Source organism: Glycine soja, chromosome 12 (assembly GCF_004193775.1).
Source record: "Glycine soja cultivar W05 chromosome 12, ASM419377v2, whole genome shotgun sequence".
In the NCBI taxonomy this organism is placed as follows: Eukaryota; Viridiplantae; Streptophyta; class Magnoliopsida; order Fabales; family Fabaceae; genus Glycine; species Glycine soja.
The window spans coordinates 7,360,159-7,387,117 of NC_041013.1; the positions used below are offsets into that span (position 1 = coordinate 7,360,159).

General features: G+C 33.8%; 3 protein-coding genes across 8 annotated transcripts; 2 read left to right on the forward strand and 1 right to left on the reverse strand.

Moving 5' to 3' along the window:
* Positions 1–3,194: 3,194 nt before the first annotated feature.
* LOC114380499 (glucan endo-1,3-beta-glucosidase 14-like) lies at positions 3,195–7,608 on the forward strand. Of its 3 annotated transcripts, none has more exons than XM_028339585.1 (4): positions 3,195–3,384; positions 3,751–4,778; positions 4,918–5,061; positions 7,304–7,608. In XM_028339585.1, the coding sequence occupies exons 1-3, from the start codon at positions 3,306–3,308 to the stop codon at positions 4,987–4,989; spliced, it is 1,179 nt and encodes a 392-aa protein (XP_028195386.1). In that variant the 5' UTR covers positions 3,195–3,305; the 3' UTR covers positions 4,990–5,061; positions 7,304–7,608. The 3 variants fall into 3 exon arrangements, with proteins under 3 accessions (XP_028195386.1, XP_028195388.1, XP_028195389.1); XM_028339587.1 differs by lacking the exon at positions 7,304–7,608 and adding an exon at positions 5,474–7,277; XM_028339588.1 differs by lacking the exon at positions 3,195–3,384 and adding an exon at positions 3,410–3,651.
* Positions 7,609–13,396: 5,788 nt separating this feature from the next.
* Positions 13,397–14,565, forward strand: LOC114380325 (DNA polymerase epsilon subunit 3-like). The gene is made up of 3 exons (XM_028339327.1): positions 13,397–13,610; positions 13,864–13,982; positions 14,387–14,565. The coding sequence occupies exons 1-3, from the start codon at positions 13,453–13,455 to the stop codon at positions 14,563–14,565; spliced, it is 456 nt and encodes a 151-aa protein (XP_028195128.1). The 5' UTR covers positions 13,397–13,452.
* Positions 14,566–19,908: 5,343 nt separating this feature from the next.
* Positions 19,909–25,905, reverse strand: LOC114379800 (heterogeneous nuclear ribonucleoprotein Q-like). 4 transcript variants are annotated; one of them, XM_028338533.1, is made up of 10 exons: positions 25,604–25,905; positions 25,389–25,404; positions 24,389–24,862; positions 24,190–24,306; positions 23,881–24,021; positions 23,482–23,655; positions 21,190–21,397; positions 20,931–21,109; positions 20,449–20,534; positions 19,909–20,294 (listed from the first exon to the last, which is right to left on the reverse strand). In XM_028338533.1, exons 3-10 carry the CDS (start codon positions 24,851–24,853, stop codon positions 20,138–20,140), a joined length of 1,527 nt encoding a protein of 508 aa, XP_028194334.1. In that variant the 5' UTR covers positions 24,854–24,862; positions 25,389–25,404; positions 25,604–25,905; the 3' UTR covers positions 19,909–20,137. The 4 variants fall into 4 exon arrangements, with proteins under 4 accessions (XP_028194334.1, XP_028194332.1, XP_028194333.1 ...); XM_028338531.1 differs by having other exon boundaries at positions 24,389–24,919; positions 25,604–25,904; XM_028338532.1 differs by lacking the exon at positions 25,389–25,404.
* Between the last annotated feature and the right edge of the window lie 1,054 nt (positions 25,906–26,959).

Sequence of the window (26,959 nt, forward strand, 5' to 3'; positions counted from 1 at the left end):
TAGTGATGGCTTTGGTGCGGTGTGGAGGTAACGTTGGGTGATTGCGGTGGTAGTGTTTGGGTGCGGCAGTGGTGTTGGGTGGTTGGGTAGAGGTGGGTGCAGGTGGAGGTTTGATGGAGAGGAGGCTAAGATTTTCTTGGGAGAGGAAGGGTAAGGGAAGAGTATTAGGAATTTTGGGGGTGCATCAAGTGATTGCCTATAACATTACTTAAATTAGGGCCCAAGTAAAATGAAACCATAGTTGGACCCCCCAAAAAAGGATTATACCATTGCTCACCGGCTCAGTGCAGCTGATTGAAGTGGAATATACATTGATGAAAAAAATATTATAAATAATATGCACAAATAAAGGAATTATAAATAAACTAAATCACAAGCATCTCTTTTCTCCAACCGATGAAATCATGGCTATCTCTTTTAACTATTCAAATATTGTCTTAGGCTGGTTTCTGTTATTGCTAGGGTCTGATTAGGTGAACCCAATTTGAGATTTTGAAAAGGTGTTTGTTACATTAAATAACAGAACTAGGATCTTTTTGGTGGGTTTTTCTCTACCTAGGGTGCATGGTGATTGATGATGATGGTAGTTGTTGCTACCCACCAACCCTTCCTAATGAAAAGAAGGATTTAAATAGAAGGGTTGGTGTGGCCACCAGAGTGTAAATGGGTCACAACATTGATTTCATGTAGCATTGGAGAGGGAGAGGATCTTACCATTCAATATTCATGCGTGAATGCTTTTTGGTTTTTGCCAAGTTAAAAGCACAAGCTGAGGTGGAATTTTTCGTTATTTTCCAACTTTTTCAAAAGCAAACAAATCATGCGGACGTTGAAAGCCAGTCCAAATCAACTTTTTTTCATTTTTCTTTCCAAGCCATGTCTTATAAACGAATTATATATTAATATTTTGAAAAGTGAAAGGAAAAAAAAAAAAACTATATACTGACATTATAAAATTCTAATCACAACATGTGATAAATTTATGATTAATTAGTTATTTTCGTCCTCAAATAAGTAGAATATTGACAAATTCATCCTTAAAAGATAAAAATTCAAATTTTAGTTTCAGCAAGTGAAAAAAAATCCGACAAATTCATCTATCTTTTAACTTTCATGAGTTATCATTAATGAAAGAATCTACATACATGGTACAAAGAGATCAAAATGTTACAAAAATGATTGTCAATATGATTATTAAATAGATTGGATCAAAGTGTCACGAGGTTTTCATTTGATCAAAATATCATGAAGTTTCCATTAGACTAATTTGTCAAACTTTAAATTTTGTTCATTTAAGGATAAAATATAATTTAATTTTCATCTCTTCTCTCTTTTTTATCATTGCAAACATAATTACAATAAGGGCTAAAAAGAATAGGGAAACATGAATAAGTTAGAACAAATATAATAATAAACATAATATTAATTAATAATTATAATTTGTCTGTTGCTTTGAAAATTCTAATGTGTCAGTACCTTATCCAAAATATGAGACTTAAATAAAAATACATAATCACTAAGTTAATTCTTAAAAAAAAAATGAAATGATGGGTACATTAATAAGCATATTGATTCGAATCCAATTATTATCCTCACTAATTGTCATCACTCATCATTAGCATTAATTGATAGTGCAATTAAAAAAAGTTCATAAAAGAAAAAACTACTCCAGTTGTTTACGTTTTTGCGTTTTTCTAATAGGTCCAAACGTGGATCGAAAAAAAAATCGTTTTTCAGAAAACAGCAAACACGCACGCACGTGCCATCCCGGAGGTATATCAGCCGGCTTTCATGGAGTCGTCGTTGCTCAACACGTGGGCTTCACTGAGATCCCAGTAACCATTTTTTTAATATTAAATAAATCATTACCATAATTTCATCATATTAATTAATTATTTTCTGGCCATTTTAATGGCAGATTTACCGTTCAAAAGTTTCATGACTTTACGTCTCATCACAGTTTATGTTTTCACTATAAAAACTTTGATTGATGGAAGTGTTTTCAAATTAACCTCAATTAAAAAAATTAATCCGAGTTTGAGTTAATCATACAGTCATCATCATAATCAAAATCTCCAGTAAGTTAAGCACATTTGAGGTCATATTCTATTATTTGATGCTTTTTAAAAAAAATTATACATGTTACCATCAAATCCTAATATATATATATATATATATATATATATATATATATATATATGCAACAGAGTATTAAGATTGTATTGCTATCGACACCTAAGTTAGAGAAAGAATAACTTAAAAAGAGTGTTTAGGTTAGTATTAACATACTTAGAATATTGGATACTACTTCTATATGGAATGAAGAAGACATCACAGTATTCTTCACGACATCGTAATTCATGTTACATCATCATGATTATAACGATGTAAGAGACCTTTAATTTTGTATGGCGCAAGTTGTTATTAAAACTAAATAAATATATTTGTATAAAAAAACTACATAAATATATTTGTTATAAAAAAAAACTCTATCTATATCAGATCACTTAAGATTTTGGTATATTCAATTATTCTTAATATACAAGCTTTTGCAATTAGTTAAAAGATGTAATACTAGGCTTATTAAGACACTCAAAGATAATAAAAAAATGCTAATATAGAAATTATTTATAAGCCTATTAATAACTTAAATAATAATAAAATAAATAATTATTGTTTAGATTATTCTTACTGTCTAATTTTCTCTCAGTAAAGGTAACAATTACAGAAAGAAAAAAATGTTTATTCACCAAAACAAAATTGTCAAATCCCTTCTTTTACAGAAAAAACTATAATTAAAATAGTTAATTTATAACTAATTAATTAATTGCTGTATGTGTGGTCCGCACATTTGCAATGAGAGTGACCCACACTTACAATGAGAATTGGGCTTCATCAATAGAGTCTGTGTTTTTCTTTTGTTTTATTTAGCTTGTGTATATCTTATCTTTGTTTATCATACACGAAAGGAAAATCATATTTTTACATTAGTTTTTTAGGTTACTTTTTACATGATTTTTTGCGTCATGCTTGTTTAGGAAGAAAAAAAAGTAAATAAATAGTGTATTAAAATGCATTTTTTTCGTTTTATTATCAATCTTAGTAACAGTAATGTAGGAATGATGTAAATAAAATAACATTGCAATAATACTATAATAGCATTGCTCTTGAAAACAGAGTTGCCCTGATACTCATCTGACAATTGATTAATATATATTTATACACCGAAGCTCACATTATATGAAAAGTATTAGGTGGCCAACATTGCATCCTCTCTCAGTTTCTGTGCCTAGAAGTAGGTGTCTATGGCCATAATGATCAGATCAGTAATGACAGGCTTTTCCTTCTTCATATCAATGCTTTTGTTTCTTCTCACCATTTCAGGTTCGTTATCTGCTTTGTCTACTTCTGCTTGATTCCCTGGAAAGTGAATGAATAAGAAAAGAAAGAAACAATTATGTTAATATAAGATAGTCTTATTCTATTCTATTGGCACTTGCCTTGGAAATGGAACATTCTATTTACCCTTATTGAGTAGTGATCAGAATAGCTTGACAAGAGGAATCAACCACTATTTTAGCTTCCTCATTCTCTCAACTTGTAGTAGTATCTATTCTTCTCATGATATATGTATTGAGTGTTGGTTACCAGGTTCAATGTCTAATCTGACTTAAAGGGCCATCTTGATTCAATGTTTGATCATTTGTGCAAGTTAAGTTGACATTTTTTATTTTCTTAATGTGTTTTCAGATTTGTTTGCGCGAATCCATGGCCTTGGTTTTGGAATCAACTACGGACAGATAGGCAACAATTTGCCTCTTCCCTCTCAAGTGGCTGTTCTTATAAAATCTATGAATGTGAGTAGGATCAAGCTCTATGATGCTGATCCAGATGTTCTACAAGCCTTCTCTCAGTACAATGTGGAATTCATTATAGGACTTGGAAATGAGTACCTAGAGAACATGACAAACCCTTATAAAGCTCAAACTTGGATTCAGCAGCATGTTCAACCTTACCTTTCACAGACTAAAATCACTTGCATCACTGTGGGAAATGAGGTGTTCAATAGCAATGATACTCAGCAAATGTTGAACCTTCTCCCAGCAATGCAAACTGTGCATGATGCCCTTGTTAATCTTGGACTAGACCAACAAGTAACCGTCACAACCGCGCATTCCTTCAACATATTATCCAATTCCTACCCTCCTTCGTCCGGAGCTTTTAGGGAAGATCTTGTGCAATATATCCAAGCCCTTCTTGACTTTCATGCTCAAATCAACTCACCTTTTCTTATCAATGCATACCCTTTCTTTGCATACAAAGACAACCCGGATGAGGTTTCCTTAAACTATGTGCTTTTTCAGCCGAATGAAGGCATGGCTGATCCAAACACCAATTTCCATTATGACAACATGTTGTATGCTCAAATTGATGCTGTCTATGCTGCCATCAAACAAATGGGGCATGATGATGTTCAAGTAAGGATTTCTGAGACCGGTTGGCCTTCTAATGGTGATCCTGAAGAGGTTGGAGCTACACCGCAGAACGCCGCATTGTATAATGGTAACTTGATCAAAAGGATAGAGCAGAAACAAGGCACTCCTGCAAAACCATCGGTTCCAATTGACATATATGTCTTTGCACTTTTTAATGAGAATTTGAAGCCTGGTCCAGCATCAGAGAGAAACTATGGACTTTACTATCCTAATGGTTCTCCAGTTTATAACATTGGATTGAAGGGTTATCTCCCAGAGATGCCTTTGGCAGCTAAATCCAATGTAAGTAGACACATGATGGAAGTTTAACATACTTTAAAATATTCTCATTATTTTTGTATTATTATTATTATTATTTGGCTTGTAGATTGTATATTTTGATCGAGTAGTTTTTAATGCTTCCATCGTTCTTAATCTGCAGACTTTGTCTGTCAATTTTCTTGTATGCATAATTACATGCTTGATATTTGCTTTGGAGCTTTCAAGATGGTGATCAGAAAGGAAGGCTAAAGGGAAACAGAGGAATTCCCATACGTCATTCTTTTGCAATAGATAGTTATTCAAGGTGAGGAAAAATTTAATTTGTCCATGCATTTTTATTTTTAAATCTTAATAATTTTCCTTGTATTTTATTTGCAAGTAATTGGTATTTCCTCCAATTGCTAATACTTAAACTAGAAAGGAGTTAAAATGTCAATATACAAATATAGGGCTGTTGATTTTTTTTATTTCTTATTTTTCAAGTCTTATATAGGTCACATGCTAGATAAGAAGATAATTACTGAACATTTTATGGGTTTATTATACCATGTCATAGAAAATTAGAAATGATTGAGTGTGTGAGAAAGTTCAGTCCGAGGCTCAAAAGGGAAAGCCTTTTGATGCCACCACTTTAATCTTCACTTTCTAATATTAGTGTACAGATTTAGAACAGTTTGAAAATAATTTAATGGGAAATTTTTGGAACATTACTGTAGAAAGGTTCTGCCTTAATATCAATTCGTGCATGCCACAAGTGGACTCTGGTGCCGACCTTAACCACCCCAAGAAAGCCTTCATTACTCTTTTTGAATATTAAAATATGGTAATTAGTCTCCATCTTCCTTATCTCCCACATGCAATCATGCGTATGAATCATCCTGTGAAGGAAATTATTCTTGTCTTCAGCTATACAAAAGTCCAAATCAGTTGCATCAGATTAAAAATAAAAGCCCTCAGAACCTCATCTCAGAAATTCAAACCCCACAAGTTTTGTACATGGTTGTGATTTGTGAGCCTTATTTCACGCATATTTCCTTCTTGTTCCAGTAATTTCTCTTTTTATTTCCATTTTATTTTTTAAGCATACTAGTCATTCTTTAAACATTTCAAACTCACCATGATTGAAGCACAATGTTCAAATCAAATTCATTTAATTAACTTAGTGTGGAATAAATAGTTACTGTGCAAGGGTATTATAAAAAAAATGCTTACAGAGTTGAGAATTTCTACTATCTCTACCACTGAGTCATGTTCTTGCCAATGCAATAGGAATTTCTTTGGGTGAATTGTTCGAATGTCTAAATAACGTGTTGGATAATTATGTGCTTGCGTATCATATATGACTTAACAAGTATACCACATAAAATGGAAGAGGTTATGAGCATGAGTGGCTAAAACTTTCAAAGAAGGAAACTGATTTAGAACTATTTGTGGCTTCGTTTTTGTACAAAAACCACGTGGAATATTCTACAACATGAGATGCTAATCGCTTATTGAAATGAACATGGCATGGTTCATACCCTTGAAAATTGTTGTATTCAATATCGGTTATAGGTCCAAATGGGATAAGATAATTGACAGGTAAAAACATCCACTTGAAAATTTCCAGCTCGGACACTGATTCGGTGATTCCTATCGTACCTGAACTTTTGATGCATTAAAAATGTTAAATTTTTTTTTTTGTATGTAGATTTAACAATTGTTAGAGCATTATAATATGAGTTAAAGTTATACACGAATAGGTAAAGTTTTATATTGCCATCATCATAAATCACTATACATGTTAAATTTGTTAACTTATAATATTAGTTGGTTTTTATTTTGACTAAGTATAGCTTCATGAACTCTTGTCAAAAGAAACAAATAGAATGTAGTAAGGTGAAATATTTAACATAAATTCGTGGACACTGGAATGGTGAACCTAACTCCATGGCCATTTAATGCGTATAGATAATGGCAGAGGTTTCGTTTCTCTAATATTCAAGTTCAACAATACAAAGGGTGGCATGTAGTCATGATGTAGAAATATAGTTAAATTTAAATTTAATTTATTAAACAAGGTTTAAGAAGAAGTAATATAAATTGCAGGATAGAGGAGGTTCCTTATCATCTTAACCAAATCATAGCAAATGATGTAGCTTCTGCTTTTTCGTTGCATTAATAAAATCCAGCATTTACACGTAAAAAAAAGTAATATAAATTGTTGGGGTATAATATATAATGTGATTTCTCTCAATTTTGAGACATCTTTCAAACTGTGGTTACGTATATCTCTCTAGGTAATACATGAGTGGGAAAGGTGGAGTCTGCATTTGGTATATGGTCAGTAAATCAAAGCTATTGGATAAAGATCAAACGTTTGAAATTTCGAATTTATGTTTCGAATTCAATTTGCTAAGATTGAAAATTAAGGCCGTTTGATTTTCATATATAATGACTTCAATGTACTGAGTGCACTAAATGCACCATTTTTACTGCATTGATACAAAGCCCTAGGTCCAATATTTATTTGATTGCATGTTATTGGTTTTGATGTATCATTGCAGGGAGAAGGAAACTAAAGCAGCACAACTTTCTTTTCATTTGCCCAAGGAAAATCCTACACTTCGCATGATGTTGGCGGGTTTGTCCATATAAATGGAAGATGTATCATAGTTAAAATCATTCATACACTTATTGATTTCACCATTTTAGCAATAACCAAAATAAATCTCACAAATTGAAGGTGTAAAGAGGAGTATAGTGATTTTTTCCATATGAACATGAGCTTATTTGTTAATTTTCAGAAATTATGAGAACTGCTGTGTATATATGCACAAGAATGGTACAGTTCAAACTTATCAATGATGCTTCTGATAATCTGATCACACAAAACAATTATGTCCGTCCCTATAAAAATCTTTTTAATAAACTAATTCACAATAGTTAATTAATCAAACACTTATTTTAAAATTACTCTTACAATTACGAAGACTTATGATCTCACTTTTTTACTTATTATTTTACTTACTTATTAGTTTCCGTCTGGGATAATTGTGAGTTTTTAGTTTTAAAATAGAATTTTCAAAACAAAACATACTTGGTAAAAATGGAACTCAAATGATTTTTAATTCAAGGTTTAATGTTACTTTTGATTCATTATGTTTCGTAATTATTTCACTTTGGTAAATAAAATTTTTAAAACTTCATTTTAATCTTTTATGTTTTTTAAATGTATTATTTTTGTCCTTTTTCAATTTTATGTTAAAAATGTTAATATTATGTTAACTTTTAAATTTTAAAAAATGTTACTTTCGGTCTATTATGTTGCATAATTGTTTCACTTTTGTACATTATGTTTTAAAAGTTCAATTATGGTTATTTATATTTTCGAAATGTATCATTTTGGTTCTTTTTTCAATATTTTGTTGGAAACGTTAATGTCCGTTAGTGTTTTAAATTTTAAAATAGTTAAACTAACATATTGACAACTAAAAGTTGTTATTATCTTTTTTATTTAGAAATAAAAAAAAATCACTAGCTAGGTAAATGAAGAAAAGATGGATTTGAAGCCACGAACAACAACATCCTCCACCATCATTATTATTATCCTCGTTCAATTTAATCATTTAATAACAATAAAAATTTTATTTACCAATTATTCTCAATTATAATGGGTAAAGGTCCCTTCTCCTTTCGTCGCTTTGCCTCTTGTTGTCGACCCAAAAGAGTGTAGCACCACCTCCGCTTTCGTCTTTGCCACAACCTTCCCACACAACCGGAATTGCCACCTCACCTAATGACAACAACCGTCTCATCACTGTCATCGATAACAATGCGTTGATGAAGGTAAAGAAGAAGATCGACAACACTCGATTGTGGATGAGACGGTACTATGTAAAGTTAATTTTTTAAAATGTTTAATGTCACTTTTAGTTTATTTTGTTTCACAGTTATTTTCGCTTTGGTACATTAAATTTTAAAAGTTTCATTCTAGTCCTTTATGTTTTTTTTAAATGTATCATTTTTGTCTTTTTTTCAACAGAAAATTTAAAAAATGACCAAAACAATACATTTCGAAAACCTAAAGGACTAGGATGAAATGTTTAAAACTTAATGTACCAAAGCGAAATAACTCTCAAACATAATGGACCAAAAATGACATTAAGCCTTAATTCAATTTCGAAAAATTTTACGTTCATTTTCAAAATCAAGAAAAAATTATGTGTGGATTTAATTTTTAGTTTTAAAAAACAATTTCACCACCATCATTGTTGTCAGCTTGTCGCTATTGCCACCACTGTCACCACACAATTGTGATCACTATTGTCAACACTAATTTATCGTTACACCACCATCATCATTGTTGTAATATCTCATTTTTCGTAAATAAATTAAAAAATATTTTTATTTATAAATAAATATAGTTTTAGAAAAATGATGAGATTTTTATATTTAAATAAATAAGGAGAAATAACTTTATTAATTAAAATAGAGGTTTAAAGGAAAATAAAAATGATATTTTATTTATTCATTTGATAGAAAATAAAATAGAGTTTCATTTTAAAAAATAATAAAAATAAAGAAAAATAGAGTAAATAATAGACTGAGAGTACCATAGCTATAAATAAAGACATATTAGGTTAGTTTTCAGACTGGCGATACGTCTCTACGCTTCCTCTTCCTCTCAAATTCGTTTTCTCTTTTCCTCTCCCAAAACTCTATCTTTTTACTGCATACACTCAAATGTGTCTCAGTAAAATGATAATCCCAAACTCGTCAACCGTTAGATCATCGCGAAATTTGAACATGTGGTTTCAAACTTAATTTCTCACACACCCACCGTTGAGATTTTCTTGATAATGTCTATGATGGAAGAAATGTTCCTCGCATTGAGCTTTCACTTTTCCTGCATACACCCAAAACCTGTTTTGGTAAAACTATGATCCCGGACTCGTCAACCGTTAAATCGTCATGAAATTTGGACACCACCTTTGGAAGCCATTTTCACACATTGTCACCATTGGGATTTGTTAAATAATGTTTTGCAAAGAGAAATTAGTCTCGCACGTCGATAGTGAAATGAAGGCTACAATCTCTTCTCCTTCTCTCTAACGCTTGGAAACCCTAAGAGATAAAATAGAGGAAAAACTTGAGGAATTTTAGGGAATTGTTAGAGACTCTGATATCACTGTCAAACTACACACCTGAGCTCGCTTAGAGGTAAGGGATGAGTTTATCACAATTGGGGTTAGAATGAACATATGTAGGGATCCTTAAGGGATCAAATTGAGGTTTATTTTGGGATATTTATTGTATTGTAATTCTTTATGTATGATTATAATTGCGAGACAGTTATATTGAGATCATAAAATTGTGATTGAAGTTGTGAGTAAGTGATAAATTCAATATGTGATGAATTCTGAAATAACATGTTGCATTGAGATCATAATATTGTTATTGAAATTGAGTATAAGTGTAAAGTTGAACATGTGTTAATTTATGAGATACACATAAACATGTGATGGTAGATTATGACATTATGAGATGTTAAATTGTGGACATGAGATTTGGTTGTGAATAAGTGTGTGGTTAACACTTGATGTGATAGTACTTATGTTGTGAGCTGTGAATTATACAATAACCCGATTGATGTTTACCTTGAGAAAAATGTTTATGCGCAGTGTTAAAGAAAAAGTGTAGGATTCCTATTTAGGAACCTAAAATGTTAAATTGTAGCACAATGTGTTAAGCGCGTTTGAAACACGAGTGTGAGATCATGGGTATTGTATAATTCATGAGCAGTGTCTGTGTGCAAAAATTATTTTAGGGGTTGGATCTGAATTAGGAAGGTGAGACCCTAACAGATTCTTCGGAGTCTAAGTCTTGGGGGTAAATACATTCGGTTTGAGTGCTCTTTTAAGCTTGTGTTGATCCTATCTAGTTGAAACATTATCGTAAAACAGAGTGACCCTGACTGGTCACCTTATGATTTTACTTAGTGAGAGTGACCTGACATACCCATTGTATGGTTGTCTTGTTATGTATTCCTAAACGTCCCAATGTGGTTTTTCACTAACATGGTACCACATTACATATAAGCTTGAGTCTTAGTATAATTTTTGCATAATGTTTGCTAATTATTTATTATGAAATCGATGAGTGTTACTACGTCTTGACTCGAGTGTGTGATTCATATGTAATGTGATTGGTGATTGAAAAATAAATTTTAAATGATAAAGTAGTAAAGTGATGTAGATTGTATTAAGTTGAGCTATGTTATAAATATTTCTATAATTTATTTTGATCATGTCTTTGTTTGTTTGTTTTTTATTTTTTTTAGAAATGTGATAACTCAATCCTTATGTGTTATTTGTGTTTGTTTGGATCCAGTGACGATCTCGAATCTTGTGTTCGTGAGAGCAAATGACTAGGTGGATGACTTTAAAGAACCTCGTGTTAGAGGACGATGGAACACAATGCTCTCATAGGATGTGACATTGGGGATGAATTTTATTTTAATTATATGATGCTATTTTATTTTATTTTTACCTCACTGATTTAACAAAATTTCTTTTGTAAACTTTGACAACCTTGTTCTGAGTCGAATATGTTTTTAATAAGTTTTATTTGACAATATTAAAGCGAATGTGAACTTTTATGCCCATGAATTTGTTTATCTGTATTTTTATATATTTTATTTATATGTATGTGGGGTAAAGGTGTCACAATTGTCACCACCATTAATTTATAGTAAAGTTAAATATGATAAAAAAAATTAGTATTCATGTTATTAATATGTGGAAGCAAAGCTTTCCAAGTTTATTTTGATGATGCCAAAGACTCAAGTCAAGAATCAAGAGTCAAACAAGTTTCAAGAATCAAAGAGTCATTCAATCAAGAATCAAGATTCAAGTGAAGTTTCAAGAGAAGACTCAAGATATGCAAGAACTTCAAGAACCATTAAGATAAGTATAAAAAGATTTTTTTTTCAAAATATTGAATAATACAATTTTGATCAAGAGAATTTTTCAAAAAGAAAAATCTTTTACTAAAGAGTTTTACTCTTTGGTAATCGATTACCATAAGGCAGTAATCGATTACCAGTAGCCAACATTCTTTTCAAACTGATTTACAAAGCTGTAATCGATTAACATAATCATGTAATCGATTACCAATGTTTAAAAACGTTATATTTCAAATTCCAAAAGTCACAACTTATGATAAAATATTTTCAAATCATTTCAAACTTATGTAATCAATTACGCAATACTTGTAATCGATTACAAAAGTTTCTAAACATTTTGATTTTCAAATTTAAACATAAAGAGTCACATCTGTTGATGTGTAATCGATTACACTATGATGATAATCGATTACCAGTGACTTGTTTTGAAAAAATAAATTATCAAAAGTCACAATTCTTAAAGTGACTTGTTTCTGAAGATTTTTTCAAAAGTCACAACCTTTAAGTGACTAGTTTTCAAAAGAGTCACAACTTTTAAAGTGACTAGTTTTGAAGAAATTGCCAACAGTCACAACTTTTAACTTGATTTTTCAAGAGCCATCAAATGGCTATAAATATGTGACCATGACACGAATTTTATAGAGAGAACTTTCAGATTTCTTTCATTCATTCAAAGCATTCTTCTAAGAGTTTTTGTTCAATATTTTTTTTATTCAAGAAAAGTTCATTGACCAAAAACTTGTGTTATTCTTTTTCTTCATTTTTTCTCCCTCTTGACAAAAGATTCAAAGGATTAACCGTCTGAGAATTTTTTTGATTCTTCCTTTTCCCTTTAAACAAAAGATTTCAAAGGACTAACCGCTTGAGATATCTTTTGTTTCCCCTTACAAAGATTCAAGGGACTAACCGCCTAAGAATTTTTTATCTTAACACATTGGAGGGTACATTCTTTGTTGTACAAGTAGAGCGTACATCTACTTGGGTTGTAATACTGAAAACAAGAGAGGGTACATCTCTTGTGGATCAGTTCAAGTGGAGCGTACATCCACTTGGTTGTTCAAAGAGAACAAGGGAGGGTACATCCCTTGTGGATCTTTGCTTGTAAAGGATTTTACAAGGTTATTGGAAATCTCAAGAATCAGTGGTTGCTTGGGGACTGGATGTAGGCACAAGTTGTTGCCGAACCAGTATAAAAACTTGTGTTTGTTTTCTTCTTTCCTACACTCTTTATGGCTGTGTACTTCTTATTTCTGCTTTACTTTTGTTTAAGTTATTGTTTCGATTCTTTACTTTCTCATAACTCAGTAGTAAAACCTAATTGAATTTAGTAATATTAAGAAGGATAAATTTTTAATTAATCAAGACACGTTTATAATTAATTCAACCCCTCCCTTCTTAATTATTATGAGACCACTTGATCCAACATAATATAGGATAGATTCTTTTCTCTTAATCACATTTTTTATCAACAAGGCTTAAACCTAATATTAAATTTGTATCACTTAGACTAACGTTGTTATAAAAATCAACAATGTTAGTGTGTATAATAGTGCATCATTGTGTAAAAATACTTATACCATAAATACATTCTAATTAAATTCTTATACATTTTCCGGTTGTAAAATGCTGTCACGCACTTTGAAATTGAAAGAAAAGAATAGGTCATTGATAATGGCGGGAAAGGAAATTTAACTATAAAAGCCTAACCCTAAACCCATTCGAATTCCGAATCGGAATCGAAAGAAGAAAATGTCGGAGGCGGAGGAGCTGCCCCGTTCTATCGTGCGCCGCGTCGTGAAGTATAAGTTGTCCCGTTGCTCTGAAGACGGAGAAATTTCCGTCAGCAAAGACGGTCTTCTCGCATTCTCCGAAAGCGGTAGGATCTTCATCCACTACCTTTCCGCAACGTAAGCCCTCGAAACCCTTCTATGAATTTCACTCAAAATTTTGGATTTTTATGTTTGAATTCCTTTTCCCCTTATTAGAGAAAAAGTAGGACTCGGATTGTAATTGTATGATTGATTCATAGATCATGAAATTAAACAGTGGAAGAAAGTAAAAGTGGGAACTTTTTGAGATAGAAGAAGCAAGACAATAATGGTGTATTTGTATTGTATTGTAGTGTATGTAAATATGCATGTGATGTGATGTGTTATGCAGGGCTAATGACATATGTAAGGAGTCAAAGAGGCAGATTATCAATGTTGAGAATGTTTTCAAAGCTCTTGAGGAAACTGAGTTCCCTGAGTTTGTTTGCCCTCTAAAAGCTTCCCTTGAAGGTATATGATCCTGGCTTGTTAATTACTTTGTTCTTTGTTGTTGTGCTAACTAAACAAGCACGATCAGCTAGTGTAGTGAGTAATATTTAGTTCAAAGCTATAAAGAGGAGCTGTAGGATCTGTTATTTTATTCCTATTGGGTACATATGTATAGTAGGAGACTAGGACAAGATATACTATTTTGAAGCACCCAAGACACTACTTTGTAACATTTGCATTAGTAATATGTCTAATAAGAGTTATGTAATATATTTTATTCATGATGGAAAAAGAAAATATGTTTTTGTTTTGATTTTTCTAATGTTTGCACTTAGCATGGCAGGCAGTTTATTTTGGAAGAATTTATTCACTGTATCTGCATAGTTTCTAGCACACCTTGACACATTTTCTACATTGCATAACAGAGTTTAGGAAGAAGAATGCTAGAAAGAAAGTCGTAGTGTCAAAGGGAAAGGAAGATGAGCCGAAGAAGAAAAGGAAGTTGGAAGGTGAGTCATCTGATAAAGGCGAAGGTTCTGAGAAAGGAGAAGATAATGATAAAGGTGAGGATTCCGATAAAGGTGTGAGTGGTGATGACCAATGATTCAAAGGGATGAAGGCAATTGTATTTGTTATGACTGAGCCAGGGCGTTATAGTGTTATGTTGATAATGTGCATGACTCCTTGTTAATTGGATGCTGCTTGTTACTACTGCCACAAATAGCTTTCTGATTGTTTATCAGTAAAACACATCCCTTACCCCCTAATGTAAGGAGCATTTTTTTTATTGTTCTTAAACTTGCCCTTGGTCCTTATCGAAAGGGTTGACACTTTTTTTATTCCAAAAATATTCTTTCCATAGAATTATGATTTTGTTGAACAAAATACACAAAGGAATCATGAGTTTGTAATACATTAGTTTTTGCCTCCATTTTCACAATGGAATCACAATTTTATTGTATGAGAATACAACGGAATCATGATATGATTGTATATTTTTTCTTACCCCAAATATAACGGAATCATGATTTCATTGTTGTATTTTTTGGCATCCCCTTAACACAATGGAATCGTTATTGTAAAAAATTATTCTCGATGGAATCATGATTTCGTAGTGATAAAAAATTATCTATAACGGAATTTTGTTGTGGTGTTTTTTTTAAAAAGAAAAAATACGATGTGTTTTTTAAATGTATTTTTTTATTGAATACTACAACAGTGCATTTATTGTCTATTTATTTATTGAGACTATCTTTTTTTAGACATATTGAGTGAAAATCACTTTTTCTAAGACGTATTTTGTGAATGTATGTATACATGATTTTGATGATGTCAAAAGAAGAATCAAACAAGGCTCATTTTGCTTCAAGATTAATACAAGATTGTTTCAACAAATAAAGCCTTGATTCAAGATTTCTTCAAGATCAAGCCTTGCCTCACAATGAAAGGTTTCAAGTCATTCAAGGCACATGTAATCGATTACCAATACATGTAATCGATTACCAATGGTTTGAAAGTGTGTAATCAATTACACATCATATGGTAATCGATTACCAGAGACTCTGAACGTTGGGAATTAAAATTTTAAATGAAGAGTCACAACTGTTCAAGAAATATAACTGTGTAATCGATTACACAAACATTGTAATCGATTACCAGTGGAGAGTTTTCAGAAAATCTGCCAACAGTCACATGTTTTCATTGGATTTGTGAATGACCATCAAAGGCCTATAAATAGGTGACTTGGGAACAAATTAAAAAGAGAGTTTTGATTGATCAAAATGTTTTATCCTCTCAAAAGATTAAGAGAGTTTTGCTTGGCAAAAATGTCTTATCCTCTCAAAAGACAATGAGAGAGATTCCAAAAAGAAATTCTTGACCAAACACTTGCAAAATCTATAAGGATTCTTACATGATCTTCATTGTAATATTCTTCTATTGAAGAGAGAATTCTTCTTCCATTCTTTTTATTCAATGAGATTGGTTAAGAGACTGTGAGTCTCTTGTTGTAAAGCATCTAAACACAAGGGATGGGTTGTCCCTGTGTGGTTCAGACTTTGTAATGGATTTTACAAAGATAGTGAAAAACTCAAGTGAGTTGCTTGAGTACTGGATGTAGGCACAAGGGTGTGGCCGAACCAGTATAAAACTGTGTTTGCATTCTCTCTTCCCTTATCTTATTTATTTTGTTGCAATCAATTGTGTCTTGCATGTTTAAAGAACATTGTTAAATTGATTGTTGTTACTTCTTCTGCATTCTAAGCCTATCCCTTTTAAGATTATTAAGGCCACAAGGTCCAACATATTTGCTAAACGATTGTTTTTCCTAATGCGCATACCAATTGTATTGAATATAAATGTAATCTAAATTATTTACATTGTCGGTGCGATCTCAATTGTTGGTATGATATGACTAATGAGAGAATAATAGATTATCTAATATAAATAATAGTAGGAGTTTGATGCAATTCAACATCTTTGCTTGATATTCATCATATTACTTAAAACATAGAAAATGTATATTTTTTTGTTGCGATGGTGACATGATTCCATCATCCGAAGGGATATTGTTTGAATATCCTTTTGGTTCTCAAGTCATCACAATAAGTGATCACATGTCGCTTGATGCCTTATGGAAAACAATTATTGATGTCATCAAAGGTTGCAAATTTTAATTTATCTTATCGTCAACCAATTTACGTTGGTGATGGTTATGTTGAATACGAGTGTATGGAGCTTAAACACGACAATGATATGGGAAAAATATTTTTCATTTCTTTTGGAATTTTGTAACAAATTTTCGATTGAAATGAATGTAATTTTTAGCCAATCTCCAAATGAAATCTTTGTCCTGTAACGTTTGTTTATTTTATTTTCAAAAAAAAGTTAGTATTATTAGTATTTCTTTAGTTGTTGTTCATCCATATGTTTGTTTTATGAATCAATTGAATAGTTGTTACTACTAGGCGCATGTTGTTTAAACAATTGACAAACACAAAAAATAAACAAATCAAACACATCATTAACTAAAAAAAATGGCAAAGCAACAAAAAGTTGTGCATACTACATGTACAAATAATAATAATGAAATCATAATCCGCCTCGGCCACCCTTGTTGCCCTTGCCACCATCCTTGTCCTTGGCCTTGGCCGTCCTCTTCCTTTGCCTCTCTAAGTTGCACCCAACTTTGAAGCCCTCTTGCAACAATTGCAAAATTTGTTGTATGGTCTGATGATGGCTCATGCTCTTTGACACAACTCTAAGGTCCAATAAGCTTTGCATAGCGCTTGACACCATCCAAAATCTATCCTACAAGCACAATTTCAATTAGTAACATTTTTTAAGTGACAATTTAGGGAAAAAATTAACAAAATTCAATTTAATTTATCTGGCAAAAGTACTCTTGACTTGGTATATACTCTATCAATGTTGTCTAGGCATTAGTTGTACTTGGATGGGCAATAAATGTATGGGAGGACATGATAACTCTCTTTTCTCTAGCAAAATGACATACGGGTGAGAAAACTTATAAAACCATGGTAGATAGTCACGGGTGCAAACTCAAGGACCCCTAGGTGGTACAACATCACCTAAAGGAATGACATGTTGCCACTTCAACCATGTCGTATCATAAGCCTGATACGTGAGATGTTGCGATGGAAGGCATGAGATGCTCTGAACATGACCAAACTACCTCCGCACCCTCTCTGAAAGATAAGACCACACATCTATCTCGCATTTGATGAAGTAAGAGAAAAGACCTACTGGGGAAAAAGGCATGACACCCATGTGGCGCTCATAAGGACACTAAACGACAACATCCATCTAGAGGTCATCCAACTTCTCCTTGATTAGAAGGGTATGCCTAATACCTTGTGTTGGCTTCCATTTGTTGGCAATCAAGTCATTCAGATCATCGATCTTAGGCTCGAAATAGCCAACATTGGGCAGATGCGCAAACGCCCATGACTATAAAAAATATTGTAAAAAAATTAATTATAGTAATAAAGAAAATAATACAAGTAATCACAATTAAACAATTATTTGCTTATCATGACTAATGTCATATAACCTCCAACCTACTTGTTGGTGTACTGGCTCGCATAGGAGAGATGGTCATATAGGTATGCCATTGTAGTGACTCCTCAAGCGTACTCATGGCATTCATTCAGGTTGTTGAGGTATAGGAGGTAGGCAACATGGACGTGAGTCGAGGACTTGTCAAAAAATATTGTATTTTCGATCAAGTGCAAAAGATAAGTTGCGGTAGTCAACACGCATGATCCTGACTCGACGTACCGGTGATACAGCTGTCAGCCACGTCAACCTAACCCTAGCACATGTGGTAGTCATTGCTCTAGCCTCCTCCTCTGTAGAAATGCCAAGGCGAGTCATTAGCAGAAGCTTCATGGCCTCTCTACTAAAGATGAATGGGACATAATTAATAGGCTTGCCTACCATAGACAGATGTAGGAGACAAGACACATCATCCAGAGTGATGGTCATCTCTCCGATAGACAGGTGTAAGGATGATGTCTCTTAGTGCCACCTCTCCACAAGGGCATTCATGAAACCCTTGTTTACGCCAGGGTACCGTGTCGTAACTAGGGCTGATAACCTCAATCGTACCACATAAGCCCTCACTGTTGGCTCAATGGGGAGTGGTAAGACCTGGGCACTGAGGTTGACCAGTTTCATCTCTAGTCGCACCTGTTGGATCCATACATGACCAACAGAGTGGTCTCTGTAAGATCGAATCAATGATAAATCAATCAGACCTCCTCCAAATGGAGGTCCAATGATCTTGTCAGCTAGACATGCCTCTGCCTTTGCCTATGGCTCTGGCTCTGTCGGCGGTTGTCGTTGGCTGCATGCTAACACAGTTAGCCTCTGATGCCTCTCTCCAACATCATCCCTTTCATATGAGGGGCTCAGGCCCTCATGAGAGGGGTTGCGTCCAGCCACATATGAAGTCTATTTGGTTCGAGCCATTTGAAATTAAAGAAAAAACAATCAAACTATTGATAAAAGAAATAACAAAAAAGAAAGAAAGACAATAATTATTAAAAATAATAACAAAAAGAAAAAAAATAAACTCTTAATAAAAATAATAAATAAAATAAAAACCCCAAACCCTGATAAAAATAATAAAATTAAAAAACTTTAAGAACCACAACATTTTGTTCTAACATGATTATGTTGTGTGTTTTGACAAAACACTCAACAAAATACGATTCCCTTATGGACTTCAAAATCTAAAAAAAAATAACAAAATTGTAATTCTATTATTCTTTTTTTTAAAACAAAAAAAAATAATGGAATCACGATTCCATTATAGATTTTTACATCGGAATCATGATTCAATTGCCAACCATAACCCAAAAAAAAAATTTACCTTTGTGTTGCAAGGCGCAAAGAAGTGGAGAAGGGAAGGATTGGATTCACAAAGAATGAGAGAAGGGAAGCGAAGGGTTGGGTTCGCTGGTTGGGTTGGGGAGGAGGAGGAAAACGTGAGAAGGAAGAAGGAGAAGGTTTGGGGGCTCAGAGGAAGCTGAGGACGTGGTAAGGCTAAAGATGGATGAGGCGTGAGGATTTTTGAATTGGGGGGACAAAATGATCAATTCAAGTCTAGGTAGGGACTAATACTTATTTTATTACTTGTAGCCCACCCAAATATTACACTAACTGTAATCGCCATAGATTGGTCAGTTAAAACAAAAATTCTTGAAATTGACACTAATCACTAAGCTTTGTGCATATTTTTAAATTGTTATAGTTTTGTATTTTTAATCTTATGGGTCCATAAAATTAAAATCCATGGGAAATCAAATGAGTGGGCTGGTAACAGCGATATATGTCCATTATTTTAAATACCAATAGATACCATTGGGTGAGTTCCCTTTACTGTCTCTAGTTATGATACACCCAAATGAAAGGAATGCATAGCTATTTTTTCCCATTGGAAAAAGGGTCCTCAAGTATAAAACTGATTAATTATCAACATAGGAAGAATTCAACTTACAAACGCCCTGACATCATGTATGTAATCAAGACTGATTGTACAACAGTTTTTTGATGAAAAAAATATGTAGCACATTTTGATGAATTAAATGAGCTTGAAAAGCCCTAAATACATTTGAGAGAAGGGGGGGTGCTACTATCTATACCAAGACCAGCTAATATGGCCGGTATCTGCGCCCATGGCCGCCATCATTGTTGTGCCTTCCCTTACTTGAACTTCCGGCATTCCTGTTGCCACTCCCACTGCCACCACCGCCCCTGCCACCTCTATGATGTGAGGGTGGGGCTTGTGGCTGCATTCCTGGTTGTTGCCTGCAGAACAAAATAAATTCTCAGGCTTTGGATTCAGGCAGCTAGGTGTTTCATAAGGCCATTGGAATTTTATAGAAAACATCATGGCAACACCTTCCAATCTACCATATGTCATGATAGCAAGCTATACATTTAGAACAACAGTTTTACTTACAAGACATATCCAATCCGTCCATCAGCCAAAAGCATAGGCATCATGGCCATTCCAGCGGGAGTTTGACCTCCTCCATATAACAAGGGCTGCAAAAGATACAACTCCAGCCATCAGAATCTCATATTAATAGATAGTAAGTGTGATAATGAATCAATAGCACATATATATTGCAGAGATCACCTTGTATCTAAATACACTTCCTGTAGCATATACTGATTAGTCTAATATATGCATGATTCTATAAAAGTCAGTAGCTCTATAATCCCATTATTTAGCATCAAAATAATGATTTCAGTTAAACACAAAATGAAGACCATAAAAGAATATTTTTGGGTCTGGAAACGATCTAAAGATATCTAATGGAAACAGAAATGCAAACATGTCACCTGTGCAAGACACAAAATGAAGACCATAAAAGAATATTTTTGGGTCTGGAAACAATCTAAAGATATCTAATGGAAACAGAAATGCAAAAATGTCACCTGTGCAAGACCTGGAGCAGCATATCCTGCACCAAGTGCACCATAGGCACCCCCAACCAAACCATAGCCAACATGTGGTGGATAGCTAGGAAGCAATCCTGGTCCTGGCTTCTGTGTGTTTGATCCTCCAGACTTTTGATCAGCCTGTGGCTTTGCCAGAGAGCATTCTAAAAGTTGACCTGAAACATAGAAGAAACCTTAAATATGTTGACCAACATTCACATAAGATGATAAAAAAGGCTGGACAATAATATGTTACCTTCTAATTCATATCTTTCAGTGTTTTTAAGTGCTTTCATAGCATTTGACCTCTCTGCAAAATGTACAAAGCCAATTCTGTTCTTTTCCTGACCAGACTTTGCTGGTGGAAGAACCACCTTTGTGATCTTTCCATGGCGTTCAAAAAGCTTCTTCAACTGCTCTTGAGTTACATTCTTTGGCAGGTTCTTCACATAAACCGCCTTCACCTGTTCACGCATGCACAACAATTCAGTACATTCAATGCTTTGTTTACAGAGAAATGCATCTAGGATAGGATCCGTTTAAATATAATCCATATTCAACAGCATAGTGGTCTAGATTCAGTAGCAAATAGCGTATGATAGAATATTAATCACTTATAAGTAGGCATGGCACCCGCGCGGGGCGGGGGGGGGAGTACTCCCCCGCTCCCCATTCCCAAACCTTACCCTGCTCCCCATCCCCGCTCCCGTGGTGGGGGTATTTTTTACCCCGCCCCCGTTCCCCGGCTCCCCGCGGGGACCTTGTTTTAAATTAAAAAATGTCAAAAATTATAAAACAAAATACAACAGAAATAAATAAATAAATAAAACAGAGGAAGAAAATACAACAGAGAAAGAACAATTCGAAAGTTGTGAAACCCAGAAATGCACAGTGCGACTCGAAGAAGAAAAAGGTGCAACGAAGGCTTCCACGAGTTCACGGCTGAAACGAACGGTGAAGAAGTGAAGAGGGTGAAGACAGTGTGAAACGATGAAATGAACGGTGAAGAAGTGAAGAAGTGAAGAAGGAACGAAGGTGAAGCAGTGAAGAAGGAACAAAGGTGAATAAAGAAGTCAAGGAACGAAGTCTGAATGTTTGATGCGGCATTTTAGGGTTTGGATAATGTTTGTGTCTTTGTGACTTGTGAGATATTACTTATATATATGATAATTTTATTTTGTATTTTTTTACTGGTAAAATACTATATTAACCCTTATATTTATGTTATACATATTATAAGTTATGAGGGTATATAAGTAAAATTCTGTATACGCAGGGATACGGGGACCCTGCGGGGTGGGGAGCATAGTCTCTGTCCTCGTCCCTGAATCAGCTGCGGGGGATTTTTCATTCCCATCCTCGCGGGGATCCCCGAGTTGCGGAAAGAATTATCATGCCTACTTATAAGTTATAACAATGACTGTAGTAATGTATTTAATACTTAATAACTGTTAATTAGCTATTGCACTCAATGTACTTATAAGTTGTAATATATATTAGATAGAGCTGCTATAAGCTAAGCACACTGTTTGAACATACATTAGCATAAATAACTGCTATCAAGGTAGCTTCTACTTCCAATAGAAATACAGAATTGCCGACGCAGGATAAGTTATTTTCTATCACATGTTCTAATAATACATTATTGCTCCTTAACTTCTACCCATAATGCCAACACGGCAGTTAATATAAGAATAATCTAACAAATAAAATGAACACTTTTATTGAGTGAATAGGAATATAACAAATTCTCCTCCAAGGGTTTCCCCTTTTACAAAGGATTTTTTCGTTCTTACTATTCTTCCAATTTGGATGAATCCTTCCTCCCTTCCTTCACCTTTTTATATCTAATTTAGCCCCTCTAACTAACAACACTAACTGTTGCAAACTAATTTTTCCCTCCCTCTGCCAAATCCTTGCACAGGCCACCAGAATCCTAGTTTTTCCAGCTACCTGTGGCTGCAATCTCCAGCATGCCCCCCTCCCCCCAACTGCAGTTACAATCCAACCAACATTAGTGAGTGTGTTCCCCTCTGCTGGAGCTGCAATCTTCAGTTCTCCATTATCCTGGTCTTCAGTCATTGTACTGAGCCACCATTGGAATTAGAGGGTTCCTGCTTCAACAAGCCCCAAACCGGCTTCAGAGTCACCGGCGATGAACACTGCCTCAGAATCCTGACTTTTTCTTTGATTGATTTTTTGTGGTGGTTGGATTTGTCGGTGTAGTGAGACTTAGTCCTAATATAGTGGCTGATGGTTCAGTTGGGTGTTGTCTGGTCAGTGTTGCCGGTGAGGGTGGGGGAAGAGGGAGATCAGACAAGACAATAGCAATTGTGGATGGAGAAGATTTCTTTTCAGGAAGATTTCTTTTCAGGAAGATTTCTTTTAGTTTTCTTTGTTTATCCTTCACCATTTACCCCTAATGTACTAGTACACAAAAGGCCAACATGTGTATTGGATAAGCCACCTAAAAAGTTTCTTATCACCATTAACCATAACCATCAATTATCAACTGAGCTACAAAGAAGGAAGACATATGAGTCAAAACCTGAGATGCAGCAGAGGACTCGGCATTTTTAGGATCAGCCCAGCTCACTGTTGGAGCATTCTCACCTAGCTTAAATGTTGGGCTCATCATCTTTTGCCTTGAATACTCAGCACATGCATGATTATAATAGTCAATAAAAGCAAAGCCACGGTTATTGTTGGTGTTCTTCATATCCTGAAACAAATTATTGAACAAACATAAATATAAGAGCATTTAAATAAGAAAACCACACTGCTGACTCTTGTGTACATGCAGTTGGGGATAATGGAAAAACAATATAAGAATGATTGTAATACATGACTTTTATGATGATTTAGGCATGACTATAACAAAAAATTCCCTTGACACTTTTGATTAAAAGTGGGAACTGAAAGCACAGCACAACAGAAAAATACATACCTTGACTAGTTCCACACCAGTAACTCCAGGTCCAATCTCAGTTACAATCTTCTTCAGATCTTCAACACCCCAGCTTCTAGGAACATTGCCAATAAAAAGACGGTGCTTGGCTTGAGATTTCGAACATTTTATTTTTTTACCCTTGAAGAATTGATAATTAACAGTCAGGAATTACATATACCAAATTATACTAAGAATTTTCGCATAATGCATCTGCAATGTTTGTAATACTATAGTAGCAATGATAAAGCCACCAACTTAAGAGAAGAACCAGTTACAAGTGCATATTGACTGAGATTATCATATTACCATGAATTCTGTATTATTTAGCTCCTCAATGGCTTTAGAAGCCAATTCCACACTTGTAAAAGTCACAAAACCAAAGCCCTTGTTCTCAGAAGAATCCTTTCCCTTCATTATTCGAACCTGTTTTCCTCAAAATTCAAGTTAATGGATGACATTGTAATATAAGCATAAGCACAATAAAATAACAATGGCACAGACTTACCTCTGCAACTTCACCAATACGCTCACATAAAGATTTCAAATCCTCATCTGAGGCATGAGGAATGCCACCAATGTATACTTCAGACCCATGAGGAGGAAGAGAAAGGAGTTCAGCATGTTTTCTCTTCTCATCCTCATCTTCCACCTTTGCTTCATCACTGCTATGATTTTGCATGGCATCATCTTCTTCCACCTCTTCAACCTCCACTTCTTCCTCCTCCTCCTCCTCCTCCTCCTCCTCCTCTTCTTCCACCTCTACCTCCTCCTCTTCTTCCACCTCTTCCACTTCCTCTTCTATCTCTTCCACTTCCTCTTCTTCTTCTACTTCTTCATATTCAATTTCCTCTTCCATTGCTTCCTCTGGATCATTTGCCTCCTCAAAATCAACCTTCTCATCAGATTCAACTGGCTCCTCAGGCTTGGATGACTTAGCAGCTGATGAAGAAATTGCTTTTCCCCAAGGCATCTTATGAAACTAACGAAACAAGCTCGTGAGGCAACTGTGAAGAAGGCACAGAGGCCAGAAGAATTCCTGGGAAGAAGTATACACATATCGAAAGGAGGAAACAAAAAGAAAGGCCAAACAAGGGGTTGCAGCGAATGAATCTCAGTGGAAGCCGTGCAATGAGAGGCTTATACGACCGCAATGCGATAGACTTTTATTAAAGGGACGATGATAACATAATTAACAGCATTGACAGAGAGGCAAGTCAAAAAATCAATAACAAAAGAGATTAACAAAGGCGGCGAAAGGAACCCGAAATCAAACGGCATGTTGGCGAGCACAAGCTCTTATATTACACAAAGCCAAACTTGGGGCAAAGGAAATCAAGATTTTACAGGAACAACAAAAAATGTAAATATGAAAAATTTTCTACTCAAATGATGCAAGGTGATGAACAAACAATTAGGCATCAAAGGAACGAGAAGGCAGAACAAAAAGGAGAATCATGAAGTGTCCAATCTCAGAAAAATAATAGCAGTTTCCAAACAAAACGTACCAATCTGTGCACCTTCCTGCCACAAATTTACAGATACGTACTAAGATAGGGTACATACACACTGCTACCAGCTAAATCACTAATGCAACCTTAACCACAACACATCAAATTTCACAGAAATCCCAAATAAAAAAATAACAATAATATTTACACATTAATAAAATTCCTAACTTGTCTTCGTGCAAAATTTCAAGGGGAGAGAGAAAGGAGCGTACCTTAGGGTGAAAGAGCACAACAACGATGTCGAAATGGATCGAAAATTTCTGGTGCGAAAATGAAAATAGTGCAAAATTCGAAGGAGATCTTTTAAATTGGATACGATTTAACGAACCCTAGAGTGGTGTCTCACACTGATACTGGCAAAACGGTAAATGTGGTGGCGCCGTTAATCGGAGTTTTGGATTTTTCTTGTTTGTCAAAATTACGGTATGCGACAAGCCGTTTCTGATTTTCCGTCCAATGGCTTCAAGAGACGGAGAGACATGTCTGAGTACGACTGTAGGAGGGTATTATAGTAAATGGAAATGGGGTTTTTAGATTTTTATAGGTCAACAAAATTAAATACATGTAGTACTCCCCTGGTACTTATTTATTGAAAGGCACTTTGAATATCAATCACACAAATAAAAATAATTGATTGTTGATTTTATTGATTTTTTAAAAAAATATTATTAATATAGTGTCAATTATATTCTTATTAATAATCATTAATTTATTATGGGTATTGTGAAAATATTAAAGTTTAATAGTATTATGTACCACGAGAGGACATATTTTATGAGAAAAAAAAATTATAGGAGAGTGAGATGATTAAATACTTTTTCTTATATGATACTTTCTCTAGTTTTAAATATAAGAAAAAAAATGAATTCATGCTAATTAAGTAAGTTAATTAACCACATTTAATTGCACTAATTTCAATCAAAGTTAAAAAAAAATCACAACTTACCTTTAATTAAAACTTGATATTAGGAATAAAAAAAAGAATCATTAAAACTAACATATCAATTAAATAAAGGATATTTTATATATAATAGCATTCAAAATGTATTTTTTCTTATATTTTAAACCAGTGATAGTATGTCCTCCATGCATCACTATCAATAAAAATCACAAATACATAGAATATTTAATAAGAACAACTAATGGAAAAAGGAGAAAATGTTTCATTGGAATTCTAAAATGCCTTATAACAAGAACCATTATTTCCTTTTAAATTATGTTTTATAACAATCAAGTAATTGGATACAAGTGATTAATGTGTTAAATATAAAGTTAAAGTACTCAAGTTCAATCCTTGACAAAAAAATTTTTTGTCAAGCTTTACTTACTTCTTGACTTTATTTAAGTTAGGATTTTTTTTACTCCGATGAACTAGAGGGTTAAGATAAAAAAAAAAAAACCTATATCTTATAATAAAGACATGATATAATATTATTTAACAGTAATTTATATCTATCTTATTAATAAAAAGAATATGCCCTTTTGGTTTTCATAAATTTTAGATAATGATATCATTTTTCCAGTTTTTAAACTCCAACTATTCTCTTCTAATATTTACTTAGTACTTT